This window comes from Tiliqua scincoides, chromosome 3, assembly GCF_035046505.1.
Source record: "Tiliqua scincoides isolate rTilSci1 chromosome 3, rTilSci1.hap2, whole genome shotgun sequence".
NCBI lineage: Eukaryota > Metazoa > Chordata > Lepidosauria > Squamata > Scincidae > Tiliqua > Tiliqua scincoides.
The window spans coordinates 216,863,742-216,876,327 of NC_089823.1; the positions used below are offsets into that span (position 1 = coordinate 216,863,742).

Below are 12,586 nucleotides of genomic sequence, written 5' to 3' on the forward strand. Positions count from 1 at the left end.
AGTACGCGACTAAGGGCCCAATCCTATCCAATTTTTCAGTGCCGATGCTGCTGTGCCCATGGGGTATGCACTGCTTCCTGTGTTGGGGTGGCAATCACAGAGGCCTCCTCAAGGTATGGCAACATTTGTTCCCTTACCTCGGAGCTGCATTGTGACTGCTCCGGTGCTGGAAAGTTAAATAGGATTGGGCCCTAAGTTATTACATTTAATAAGTCCTATGACATCTATAGGGATGAAAGCATTTTATAAAGGAACCAAACCAACTAAATTTTATCCAATAGGTACTGACTTTCATTTTAAGGACAGTTGAAGTAGATAATTTTAAAATGATTCTTCTGGTCCTGGTGCATGTTTTACTGGCCAATTTGCATGACATTCACATAAAAATTCCCCTTGGTAAAATCCCTGGTAAAAACCAGGTGCAGGGCTCAAGATGAAGTTTGAACTCAGTTGTTTTGTGCCTGATTTGCACCAAAGTCACAGGATATGCACATCTGTCCCTAAGAATGTTTTCTGACACATTTCAGAAAAATAGATGCAGGAGATTTTAAGGAAATGTAATACTTCTGAGAATTATGGTTCAAATGCTAAGTCAAAGTAAAACTGAGAGTAACAGAAGTGGGGAATGGTCTGGCATGGATGGGTTGAACTAGATCAGGGGTCTCTAAACTTTTAGGCCAGAGGGCCACATCAGATATCCTGCCATGATGTCAAAGGCCAGAAAAATAAATAAATTTTAAATACATTAGAAAGCCTAAGGCCTTCAGAGAGCCCAAAAAGTCACTTCTGGTTTTTCAGGAAAACCAGGAAGTGATGTTTTTAGGCCTTTCAAAGGCATTCTGAGGGGAGGCGCATGGCCTCCATGGTCCTCAGAACACCCTTCAGACGCAACTGGAGCACAGCTTTGGTCACATTTGGTTGAGAGGGCCAGTTGTGGGCTTCATCTGGCCCCCAGGCCAGAGTTTGGAGACCCCTGAACTAGATATTGGTAGAATGAGTGTGGGTTCTGGGAACAAAAGAAACAGAAAAAAAAATAATGACAAATAATAAAACAGACCTACATGATAACTTTGAAGAATGGATAATTTAGGAACAATAGAATGGGAAGAAATTTATTGAATTGAAGAACACACCAAGCTTCCTGGCCAGCATTCACTCTAAGAAAGAACTTTTGACAGAGAAAACATTTAACCCAAGTCCTAGTTGTGTTCCCATTTTTCATATTTCTCTCCTAGGGATTGCAGTGATTAGAAAAGAAATGGAAGTACCAGCTAACATCTTTTGTTCAGCTATGCGCCTTGCTCACAGCTCACACCTATCAGTTGCATTGCCCCTTGCCTAACCTCCCTGTAACTGCATTCTTATAGAGAAGAAAAGGTTCCAGGCAGTTGGAGACAGACAACAAAAAGAAGAGTGAGAGGAGTCAAAAGTCTCTTTCTGAAGCAGGGTGATCTGGTTCAGAGTGGGATTCCTTCCAAATAAACTGTATGCTCCTGGTATTTACTGGAGTGGAGTATCAAAGAAGATTACCTGAATAAAAGGAAAATTGAGTTCCTGAAAACCTGGAAACAAAAGGCTAACAAGCAAAGAAAAATGTTAATAAGCAAATGTGCAAGTTCAAAATAAGCAAATAAACCCTGAGTCAAGTTTGTAACCATCATTTCACTCTGGAAGAAGAAAGAAGGGATAAATGTCCCTATAACAGTGGTTCTCAAACTTTTTAGAATGAGAATCTGTCTGGATCCACTGGAAGTGATGTCATGACCGGAAGAGACATCATCAAGCAGGAAGAGTTTTAACAATCCTAGGTTGCAATCCTACCTACACTTACCCAGGAGTAAGTCCTATGTACTACCATTGTTAAAAGCATATACATAGTAGCCTGTTAAAAGTACAGGTGTATAACAGTTCCCCAAATGCAGTCTCATACCACGGTAGCATCAAGTCTAATATATTAAAGATAAAATATTGAAGCAAATGGGGACCCACCTGAAATTGGCTCACAACCCACCTAGTGGGTCCTGACCCACAGTTAGTGGATGTTGAAACACTATCAATTCTTTAATGAGGGAGCAGCCATTATTGTTTGTTTTTTCTCACAGAAACCCTAGATGCGACTAGATATTGTTAACATTCAGTAGAGCTAATAAACATGAGTCTGCTTCACTGCTTCTGCCTTGGTCTTAGGAATACACCATGAATGCACGCAAATGCTTGTGCTAGAGACATGCTTCCACCTCTTTTTTCTCTCTCGCTCTCATAAATAGCCATGTAGGAGGTGGATCTTGGTTGGAAGCAGGTCATGCAGGGAAAGGAAGGTTCCTTCCCCCCCCCCATGCACCATTTTCATTGAGAATATCACCCCTTTGGATACTGCAATTTGCTTCCAGTCGGTGGTGTAGCTGGTGGGGGGTGGCGCGCCCAGCCTGGCAAGGAACCTCAGACTGGACAAATAGGAGCATCAGAGAGGGATTTATATCAGGAAAATGGTACAGGGTGATCAGGTTAATTTTCCACCCCCATCGTGATCTGGGTTCAGGACCCACTATGGCTACTTTAAAAAGTCAAAAATCTAGACATACAGTGACACATTTCTCATCTTGTCTAGTCTGGCACACAGAATAAATTTAAATCTGTTTACATTTGTTGTTTTGTATTTGTTGTAAACTACTTTAAGAGTATTAATACATGGAACAGCAGTATACAGATTGTTGATTGTCATTACTTTATTTGTGTAGAAGATTGCATGGTGGGGGGGAGATAAGAGTGCGCTGGCAAGCTCCCCCTTTGCACCAACACGCTCTTTAACCATGCACCCCACTTACCATGCATATAGCAATGACCAGTGACAAATGCTGCACTTGGAGAGATACACCCCATGGGGCTGAATGCCAATATGAGAATGTGGGGAACAGAACCTGACAATGTTGCAAACTGGCTATTACAGTTTGAGATGCTTATTTCCTGGAAAGTGACCCATGAAGTAGCCCTTAGAAAGTGAATGAAGATGCTTGACCCATCACTTGCAAATCAAATGAAGATTAATGATAAGAGTGCTAAAGTCATAAATGCCTTTACTTTTTTAAAGTAGGAAATCATTTAAATTACCCTGAGTAACATCACCTCATTTATCTTACTAAATGTGTTGTGACTGGGTGCTCAGTTTTGTTACTGCTAAGGCTGAAAGTATACACAATACTGTATTGTTATTTTAAAAATGCCTATGAAGCAGTTGCCAGTCTCATTGTTCTCTTCCTTTTTCTTTGGCTAATCTCTCTATTTTCAGTCTCTCTCTCTCTCTCCAGTTTGTAGTATGAGAAAGCTTCTACATGCAGCTTATGAGATCGCTGTATTGTGCAGCTGCCCTTCATGTGGAACGCTATACATTTCTGCATATATAATAATTTGACAGGCCTGCCTATACAAGGAAGGGGGAGAAATATTCTACAAGGTATGAGAATTTTGTGGAAAATGCAAAATACAACTTTATTTAAGTGATTCCCTTTGGAAGACATTCAGCATGAATTGTCTTGGGTAAGACAAAATATTAAGGAATGCTTTGCTGATGCTCCTCAACTCGATTGACACCTTCTGGTGATTTGATGAGGCTTCCGTGGCCCATCTTGTAGGGAACAGGGAAGAAACATGGCACAAAGCCTGATGTTCCCATGCACTACTGGGCACTTCCCAGTAAGCTAGGACACACAAAGGAGGAAAACATCAAAAGGCAAGTGCCTTGCATTACCCCACTCCTGTTTGGAGGAAACCCAGTTACTGTAGGGAGAGCCAATACCAATTGCTTAGCATTCTCACTTGCCTTTTGTAGCACAAGGCCCTAAGCCATTCTGTTGGGGGGGGGGGATGGAAACCAATAGTACTTCGTACAGGTCACAGTGAAACAAGCAAGTCACTTGGAAAAATGACAAATTTGTTGTGAGGAAGACAAAAAGTTTTATAATTATTATTAACAGTATTTATATACATACCGCTTTTCAACAAAAAGTTCACAAAGTGGTTTACAGAGAAAAATCAAATGACTAACGGTTCCCTGTCCCTAAAGGGCTCACAATCCAAAAAGATGCAAAAGAATACCAGCAGATAGCCACTAGAAAAGACACTGCTGGGGTAAGGAGGGCCAGTTACTCTTCCTCTGCTAAATAAAAGAGGAGCACCCACTTGAAAACGTGCCTCTTACCCAGTTAGCAGGGTTTTGTTTTTTATTTTGCGTCTAAGTTCAAGTGTCACTACCTTAGTGACTACCTAGACCAGGGGTGTCAAACTCGTTTCATACAGAGGGCCAAAGTTAGCATTCAGGGCTCCAGCTGAGGGCCGAAAGTGATGTCATTAAGTAGAAAGTGACATCATTAAGCAGCTAATGACCAGAAATCAGATCCTGTTCTCATATAGAAACTCTTAACTGCAAATGATCACACTTCACTTCAGCGGGGGTGGGGCACGATCGCTCCGCATCCAATTTCCCTGCTGCAGGGAGCCCTGCCAGAAGTTGCTCTGGGCTCCCTGCACCCCAGGGAGGCTGCAGGAGGCTTGGGTAAATTCAATCCTGGGGATTGCTCTGCTGCCTTCGCCCCACTCTAGGCTGCCCCCACCCCTTCAGGGGGCAGAGACCAGGGCCCTCAGGCTGGGGCATCACGACGTCAGTTTGAATAGCACTGCCCTAGGACTTCGGTGGCCAACCTTTCCGTTTTAGGGCTTCTGGATCTTTAACAATTGTGATAGAATCCTAGCCATTCTTAAAAATTGATGCAACTTAAAAGTTGCAATAAAAATTATACGTATTTATAAGCAAGATTGTAATCCTGGGTATACTTATTGGAAATAAGCCCTATCAACTCAGAGGATCTTCTGCATAAACATGAAAATGTTTGGGCTGTAAGTATGCTTGGTGTCAGCGCTCCTCAAGCTGCTACATTAGTAGAAGTGTCATTTGTTTTGACTAAGCTTGCACCAGTTCAACATCTTGAGAACTTTAGGAATTGGGCCCAAGCCAGTTAGGATTGGGCACTTGTGTGAACTTGCTGTCTACTTTTGCTGATTTTTCAAAGGGAGTTCAATAGGAGTAAAAACACAGTGTGGAAGGATAGAGAAGCACTGGCATTACTTGTGGCCTAGACCAGGGGTCTCTAAACCTTTCGGCCAAAGGGCCACATCAAATATCTGGCACGGTAAGGAGGGCTGGAAAAAAAATTTAATATAAAATTTAAATAAATACATTAGAGATGGAACTTAGATGAATGACTGAAATGAATGAATGAATAGGTTCAAATGTCCAGGATTTCTCCAAGTACCAACACAGCCCAAGAAATAAAGCACACACACTTCAATGGACCCCCATTCCCCCACCCCACAAACACAACTCTGGTTGTGTTTGGTCAACTGGGCCAGAGGCTCTCAGGGGATCAGGGGCTGGCCGTGGGCCACATCTGGCCCCCAGGCTGGGGTTTGGAGATCTCTGTTCTATCCCAAAAGCACACACAAAAGAGTAACATTTGTTCAAGCATAGTGTGGGTTGGTGGGACAATAATCACACAAACATGGAATTTTATAGAAGAAGAAAAATAATGGGGCTCTTATGAAAGCACTAAAGGCTTCAAGATGATTTAGTGTGATCTTTGGTCCCAAGTGCTAAAAGCACTCAAGTGCAGCAATACTGAGGCCTCCTGGGTCCACTAGAGATTTAAAAGACAGCTTGAAAGTGTTTTCAGGACTGTAGCTGGAATATCTGATCTTTCTTTGAGAAGTTCAGCTGTTCTGCAAAGTCACATTTTAGGTTTGATTGGCTCCTTGGGCAACCAACCATGAACTTCAGCTTTGTTCACCTGCCAAGTTACTCAAGCTTGAACTTGCAGTTTGTTAGAAAACAAACTAACATGAAGTCAAAGGTGTTTGTGCACTTTACAATTCAAGGACCCTATTAAACTAAATCATTTTCATCTATCAAATATATCACTGTACATTATTTCAGTCTTACTACTGAGAAGTAATTATTAGGGAAATATTTACTTATTTACCACATTTATATCTTACCTTTATTCCATCACAGAGCTCAAGGTACTTGTGGTTTCCAAGCAGTAGCCACACCTAGACCTGCTTTGCTTTAGCAAGCTAGCTACATCGCATGCCCTCAAGCCATGTCTTCTTAGTAAAAAAGTAACTACAAAAAGTGGGGCATTTATATAGAAGCCCAAACACCTACTCATTCTCCAGCATGACTATGAAATGGATGGGGCTATACTATACATTTGGTAAATGAGGTTGTGAAGAATTTCAAGGAGAGCTGATCCTTGAAGCCTGCAGTTGTTGCTGTGATCCTCTTCAAGCTTGCTTCAGCAGGAAGAACAGCTTTCCAAGGGTGGTTGCTGCTGCTACTGGAACTATGGAGAGCCTTGTCTCTCCACAACAGTACCAACAGCAGCTTGCAGGGGACCCTGGGAGTCCTTGGAAATCCTATATGCTGCCACCAAAATTGCCTCCTGCTTGCTGGGTACTGAGGGCTCAGGAGTCAGCCTAGCCTGGCTAAATTTTGATTCCACCTCTGCTTGGCTGAACTTGAGTCTCTGCTCTTCTTTCTCTGCTGCCACTGAGGCAGAGAGAATTGGGCAAGATGGAGTCTTCACATTGACTGCAAATGGAAAAATAACCAAGAGTTTTGGGTCCTTTGCTCCAATGCAACTTTGTTGTTGTTGGCAACCTTCAGTCTTGAGAGACTATGGTATCGCGCTCTGAATGGTGGTTCTGGCACAGCGTCTAGTGTGGCTGAAAAGGCCGATTCAGGAGTGACAATCCCTTCCACACTGGGAGCAAGTGCAGTCTGTCCCTGCTCTGTCTCCCTGGCTATGGGCCTTCCTTCTTTGCCTCAGTTTGTTGGCCATGTGTCTCTTCAAACTGGGAAAGGCCATGCTGTACAGCCTGCCTCCAAGCGGGCCACTCAGAGGCCAGGGTTTCCCACTTGTTGAGTTCCACTCCTAAGGCCTTCAGATCCCTCTTGCAGATGTCCTTGTATCGCAGCTGTGGTCTATCTGTAGGGCGCTTTCCTTGCACGAGTTCTCCATAGAGGAGATGCTTTGGGATTCGGCCGTCATCCATTCTCAGGACATGACCGAGCCAACGCAGGCGTCTCTGTTTCAGCAGTGCATACATGCTAGAGATTCCAGCTTGTTCCAGGACTGTGTTGTTTGGAACTTTGTCCTGCCAGGTGATGCCGAGGATGCGCCAGAGGCAGCGCACGTGGAAAGCGCATCTCCAGCAGCTCATGGATCGTTTTAGCAAGGCCTGCCAAGATTTTGGACTGACGATCAGCCTGAAGAAAACACAAGTCATGGTTCAGGATGTGGACTCACCTCCCTGCATTACAATCTCTGCGCATGAACTGGAGGTTGTCCATGACTTTGTGTACCTTGGCTCAACTATCTCTGACACTCTTTCGATACCGAGCTAAACAAACGCATCGGTAACGCAGCTACCACATTTTCCAGACTCACAAAGAGAGTCTGGTCCAACAAGAAGCTGACGGAACATACCAAGATCCAGGTCTACAGAGCCTGCATCCTGAGTACACTTCTGTACTGCAGCGAGTCATGGACTATTCGCTCACAACAGGAAACTGATTGCAACTTACTGCCCAATCATAAGTAAGCTGCACTCCCAGCAATGCAGTCCCACCAATGGAGAACATGCTGCATCCTTTCAAAGGGGTGAAAGCCATGGAGGTCTCCTCCAGGTAATGTAACATTCATTCCTTTGCCCAGGAGTAAGTGTCCATTACTCTAATGAGTCACCTCAGATCTGTGCCAGCTACTTTGCTGGTCCAGATCAGAAGTAAGGGAGAGGGAAGTGGGGGGGGGGGAGAAGAGGATGAGGATACTGGTGCAAGTCACTTCCACTGGTATCTGCCCTATTCTGTCCCCCCTCCCAGACACTCCTGTTTCTTCCTGCCCATTGCACCTACTCCCTGCCACTGGCTTACTTGCCCTGCAAAAGATTGTGGAAGTGGACTTTCAGCGCTGCTGCCATTTGTGGCGATGCTCTCAAAATAGCCATTGGTGGCACACAGTGCATACCACCAGAATCCATTTTACAAAAGTAGAACAGGGTCCTGGTGTAATAAAGGGCTGTATAGCCCTAGTTAGGATCAGGCTGTTGGCCTCCCTTCCATGACTCAGCTTGTAATTCTCTGCCACAGGAAGTGAATAGCCCTACTTCACATAAGACCTCTGCTGGCTGGTACCAGAGGTCCATCTAGTTCAGGTTTTCTGCTTCTGCTAGCCAGCTGGCTGCTTCCAGCAAGCCACAAACAGGGTATGGAGACACTCTCTCCTGCCATTGCTCCCCAGCAATTGTCTGCATACTGCCTCTGAATCTTAACATTTCATACAATGGCTTGCAGCTGTTGGTAGACTTCAGTCCAATCCTATCGGGTGGCCCTGCTGGCAGAATGAGTGTTCTGCCAGCATTAACTACCTTACCGCAGTCATAAAAAAGACTCATAATTTTTATGGCAGTTGTAAAAATAGCAGGCACACAAGCTGGCAGATTCCCCAGGAGCCATTGAAGCATGTAAGTTGGTGGGGGAGGCAGAGTAGAGGGAGGGCAGAATGAGGTAGTGATGGGGTGGGGGAGGGCAGAATGGGGAGGTAATGGGGACAAGGGGAAGGCAGAACAGGGAGAGTCTGGGAAGAGGGCAGGTTTGGTGGCAGCAGCCCAATTCTAGCCCTCTTCCCAGTCCTGATCCTGCAGCACAGGTCCACGTGGACCAGTGAATTTGCAGGCCTGTGTAGACTCCTCTGTGCTGCAGAGGCTTACCCCCAGGTAAGGGAACAAACATTCCTTTACACAGAGGATGCCTCCACAACTGTTCCCCCCCCCAATGCAGTAGACATTTTGGCAGTGCTGTATGGGGGGGAGAATAGGATTGGGATGTCACACATTTATGAAAGCAAGTGTGGCTACAACCTACAATATGTAGCACAAGGAAAAAATAGAACTGGTTTAGAGTGCAGGTGCTGGGGGGAGGGTGTATGTTTTTAAATGTGCCCTCCATGTAAAAAAATCCCTGCATCCCAAGGAAAGGGGTTCTAGGACCAGCTTGTTCCCTGCTGTATTAGTTTTGTGGGTTGAAGAGGTTTGGATGCATGTGGTGTGTTTTTGGTGTGTAGGTGTGGTGTGAGTGTGATTTAAAACAGAAGTAGAGCACTCAGAAATGGCATCTTCCACCAGTGTCCTGAAAGTGGTGCAGTCCATTGTGTCACTTCAGAACTACTGTGCTCCTTCATTCTCTTGTACTGGTAATTGGTCTTGTAGACCTACCTATGCTAGTAGTAGTGTACTAGTGCTGTGCAAGTGTGCCGCCCCATGCTAGTCTCTTGGTGAGATGGTGTCCTTGTACCTATTCCAGCTGATGGCATCAGAGGTGAAGTACTTATTTAGGGCTGGAGTGTGAACCTTTGATATTGGAGAGCAGAGGTGGGAAGAAGGCAGAACAAACACAGAATGCAGGGTGGTCGGTTTAACTGAATGTTAAAGGGATATGATAAGATGCCTCCTTTGTTATCTCAAGTCCCTACAGACTCCACCCTACACACACACAAGATTCTTGGCAGGGCAAGTGGGCGTCGTTCAGTACAAGGCAAGAAAACCAAGGCTGCAATTCTATCCACCCTTACCTGGGAGTAAGCCTCACTGACTATAATGGAACTTACTTCTGAGTAGACATGGCTAGAGATTGGGCTCCAAAACCAGCTGTTTAAACCCACTTCTGCCCAGCCCATAAGTGTACACATTTGATCCCTGTTGCATCCTCCCTTAAGGCAAGTCCTTTCTGCCCAGCGTTGCATATACGCAACAGGGATTAATGTGTACACCTGTGGGCCAAACAAAAATGGGTTTTAAACTAGCATACCCCAAGATGCACACACCTGCAAGTCGGCTCCACTGGACTTACTTCTGAGTAGATGTGCCTAGGATTGCATTATAAAGCTGCTTTTTCTTAAACATGTTATTGTAACAACGCTCCTCGCCTTTCCACCCCAAATTAGGGGTCTTCAAGGAAATCTCCCCCCCAGCCCCTAAAACTTCCAGAGGGAATTGTTGTGCCATTTCAGGATACATATCACATTTGTCTCAGGGGGGAGAGATGAGACAAAACAAGTGTGTATGTGTCAGGCCAGTTCTATGCATGCCTACTCAAAAGTAAGTTCCATTAGAGTCAATGGGGCTTATTCCCAGGTAAGTGTGGCTAGGATGCAGCCTGAGAGTCCAGTCCTATGCATGCCTACTCAGAAGTCCCATTAGAGTCAATGGGGCTTACTCCCAGGTAAGCGTGTGGGTAGATGGCAGCCTTAGAGCCCTATCCTATGCACTTCTACTCAGAAGTTAGTTCCATTAGAGTCAATGGGGCTGACTCCCAGGTAAGTGTGGCTAGGATGGCAGCCTGAGAGCCTTATCCTATGCATTTCTATTCAGAGGTTAGTCCCATTAGAGTCAATGGGGCTTATTCCCAGGTAAGTGTGGGCTAGGATGGCAGCCTGAGAGTCCAGTCCTATGCGTTTCTACTCAGAAGTGAGTCCTATTAGAGTCAATGGGGCTGACTCCCAGGTAAGTGTGTGGGTAGATGGCAGCCTTAGAGCCCTATCCTATGCATTTCTACTCAGAAGTTGAAGCCCACGTGTGTGTGTGTGAGAGAGAGAGAGGTGAAGTGTGTCACGGAAGCACGAAGAGGCCCCCTCGCTTCCCAAACTCTCCGCGCGGAGGGCGGCTGTGCGTGGTTGGACTTTGCGCCCAGCCCCGTGGGCTTCCCTTCCCTCCCCTGTCATGCCAAGTGCGGGGAAGCCACCGGGGGCAGCTCGCTTCCAGTCCTCCCCCTGCCGGCGCTGAGGCGGGAGGAGAGAAGAGCAGCCTGTTTCTTAACTTTCTGGTGCCTCCCTCCGGTGCTCGCCTCCCCTGCACCGCGCGCTTAGAGCTCCGTTTTGCCCCCCCCCCGGAATGGCTCCGAAGGGAGGGGTCGCTGGCCCGCCGCGCGTGGGTGCTGCGCCCCCTCCAGCTACGCCACCGCTTCTGACGGCCATTGATTCTTAATTGGCTTCCTTTCTCTCCTTCCCACCCCTCGGGCGGCCTCTTGGCGCCTCCGCCGGCCGCGGGTAGGCGGGCTCCGTCATCAGCCAGGCTTCCTGCCCCTCTCCAAGCCCGAAGAAGGCGGGCTGCTGGCAGCGGGCTCCTCCTCGCGGGCGGCGCGTCCTGGCGGGGCGGATTAGCTCATCTCGGCGGTGGAGGTGGAGAGGAGGCGGAGGCAGAGCAGCAGCAGTAGCCGCCGCCGCCTGGCTTCCCTTCCTGCCTCGCGCCTCGCTCCGGGTGCTTCCGCGGCGCCCCCCTCCCGCTCCGTGCGCAAAGCTCGCCAGCGGCTCGTGCGCCCTCGCCATCCCCGCGCGCTGCCTCTATGGCTCTGTGCAACGGAGACGCCAAGGTCAGTGCAGGAGGGACGGGGGGCGAGGGAGCGCAGGGGGGCGGCGGGGAAGCGGCAGACCCCCGGCGAGCCGCGCCTGCGGCTCCCCCCTCCCCGGCCCGCCCGCTTCCTCCGAGGGGCTTTGTGTGGCGCGCGCGCTGGAGGCGCCCGGAGGAGAGAGCGGTGCCTGCTGCCCTCCGCCTCCCTCCCAGGCTGCTCTCGCTGGGCTTCGCCCGCAGGGGCAGCGGCCGAGGCACCCGCGCCACCCCCGGCCCCCCCTCGCTCTCTTCTTCCTCCCTGAGAGGAGGAGGAGGCGGCAGTGGCGCGGAGGCTCCATGCCGGGCACGTGAGGCAAGGCAGGAAGAAAGGGTGACTTGGCACTCGCCTCCCCTTGCCTGGGCACACCAGCGCCCGGCCCCGGACTCTGCCCCCTGGTAATCCTTCCCCTTCTGCCCCACATGGGTTGCTGTTCCCGCTTGCTCTGGACAGCAAGGCGGCCCTTGGGTGGTGGGGCCCTCTCCCACCCCATGAGGATGGTAGGAGGAGAGAAGCTGCTCCCAACGTAGGGGGTTGGAGTTCAGGAGGGGGCGAGACAGAACTGGTGTCCTCTCTCTCCTCGGAGAAGTGCTGATGGGCATGGAAAAGCCGGATGCTCGTGGAGGTTTAGAGCCCAAGACTATGCCCGACTACTCAGAAGTAAGTGCCATTCTAGTCAGTGGAGCTTACTCCCAGGAAAGTGTGGCTAGGATTTGCAGCTCAGTTGTCTCCTTAGCAGCACAGCCAATTCCTCCAGGAAATGTTTTAGGGGTCCCACCACCCTCCTAATCAAGTTCTGGGCTGCCCACTCCAGATCACTGTGAGTGCTTATGAGTTCTTAGTGCAGTGGTTTTCAGTTTTTTTTTGTTTCATGGCACACTGACAAGGTACAAAAATTGTCAAGGCACACCATCAGTTTTTTTGACAATTGACACCATGCTGTTGGTGGGGGGCTCACATCACCCAATAACCCTACTAATAAATGACCCTCCCCCAAACTCCTGTGGCACACCTGCAGATCATTCATGGCACACCAGTGTGCCATGGCACAGTGGATGAAAATGGCTGTCTTACTGCCCCTCAATTTCTGTTTGT

The 12,586-nt window shown here is 47.9% G+C and overlaps 1 protein-coding gene across 2 annotated transcripts in view; it reads left to right on the forward strand.

The window, feature by feature from the left end:
* Window positions 1-11,312: 11,312 nt before the first annotated feature.
* Window positions 11,313-12,586, forward strand: part of GMPS (guanine monophosphate synthase) — a 47,589-nt gene continuing 46,315 nt past the window's right edge. The window contains exon 1 of one of the 2 annotated variants that reach the window (XM_066621905.1): window positions 11,313-11,476. In XM_066621905.1, coding sequence (XP_066478002.1) covers window positions 11,450-11,476 — 27 coding nt within the window. In that variant the 5' untranslated portion in view covers window positions 11,313-11,449. Of the gene's footprint in view, window positions 11,477-12,075; window positions 12,152-12,586 lie in introns of those variants that run through there. The other variant, XM_066621904.1, reaches the window with a different exon arrangement.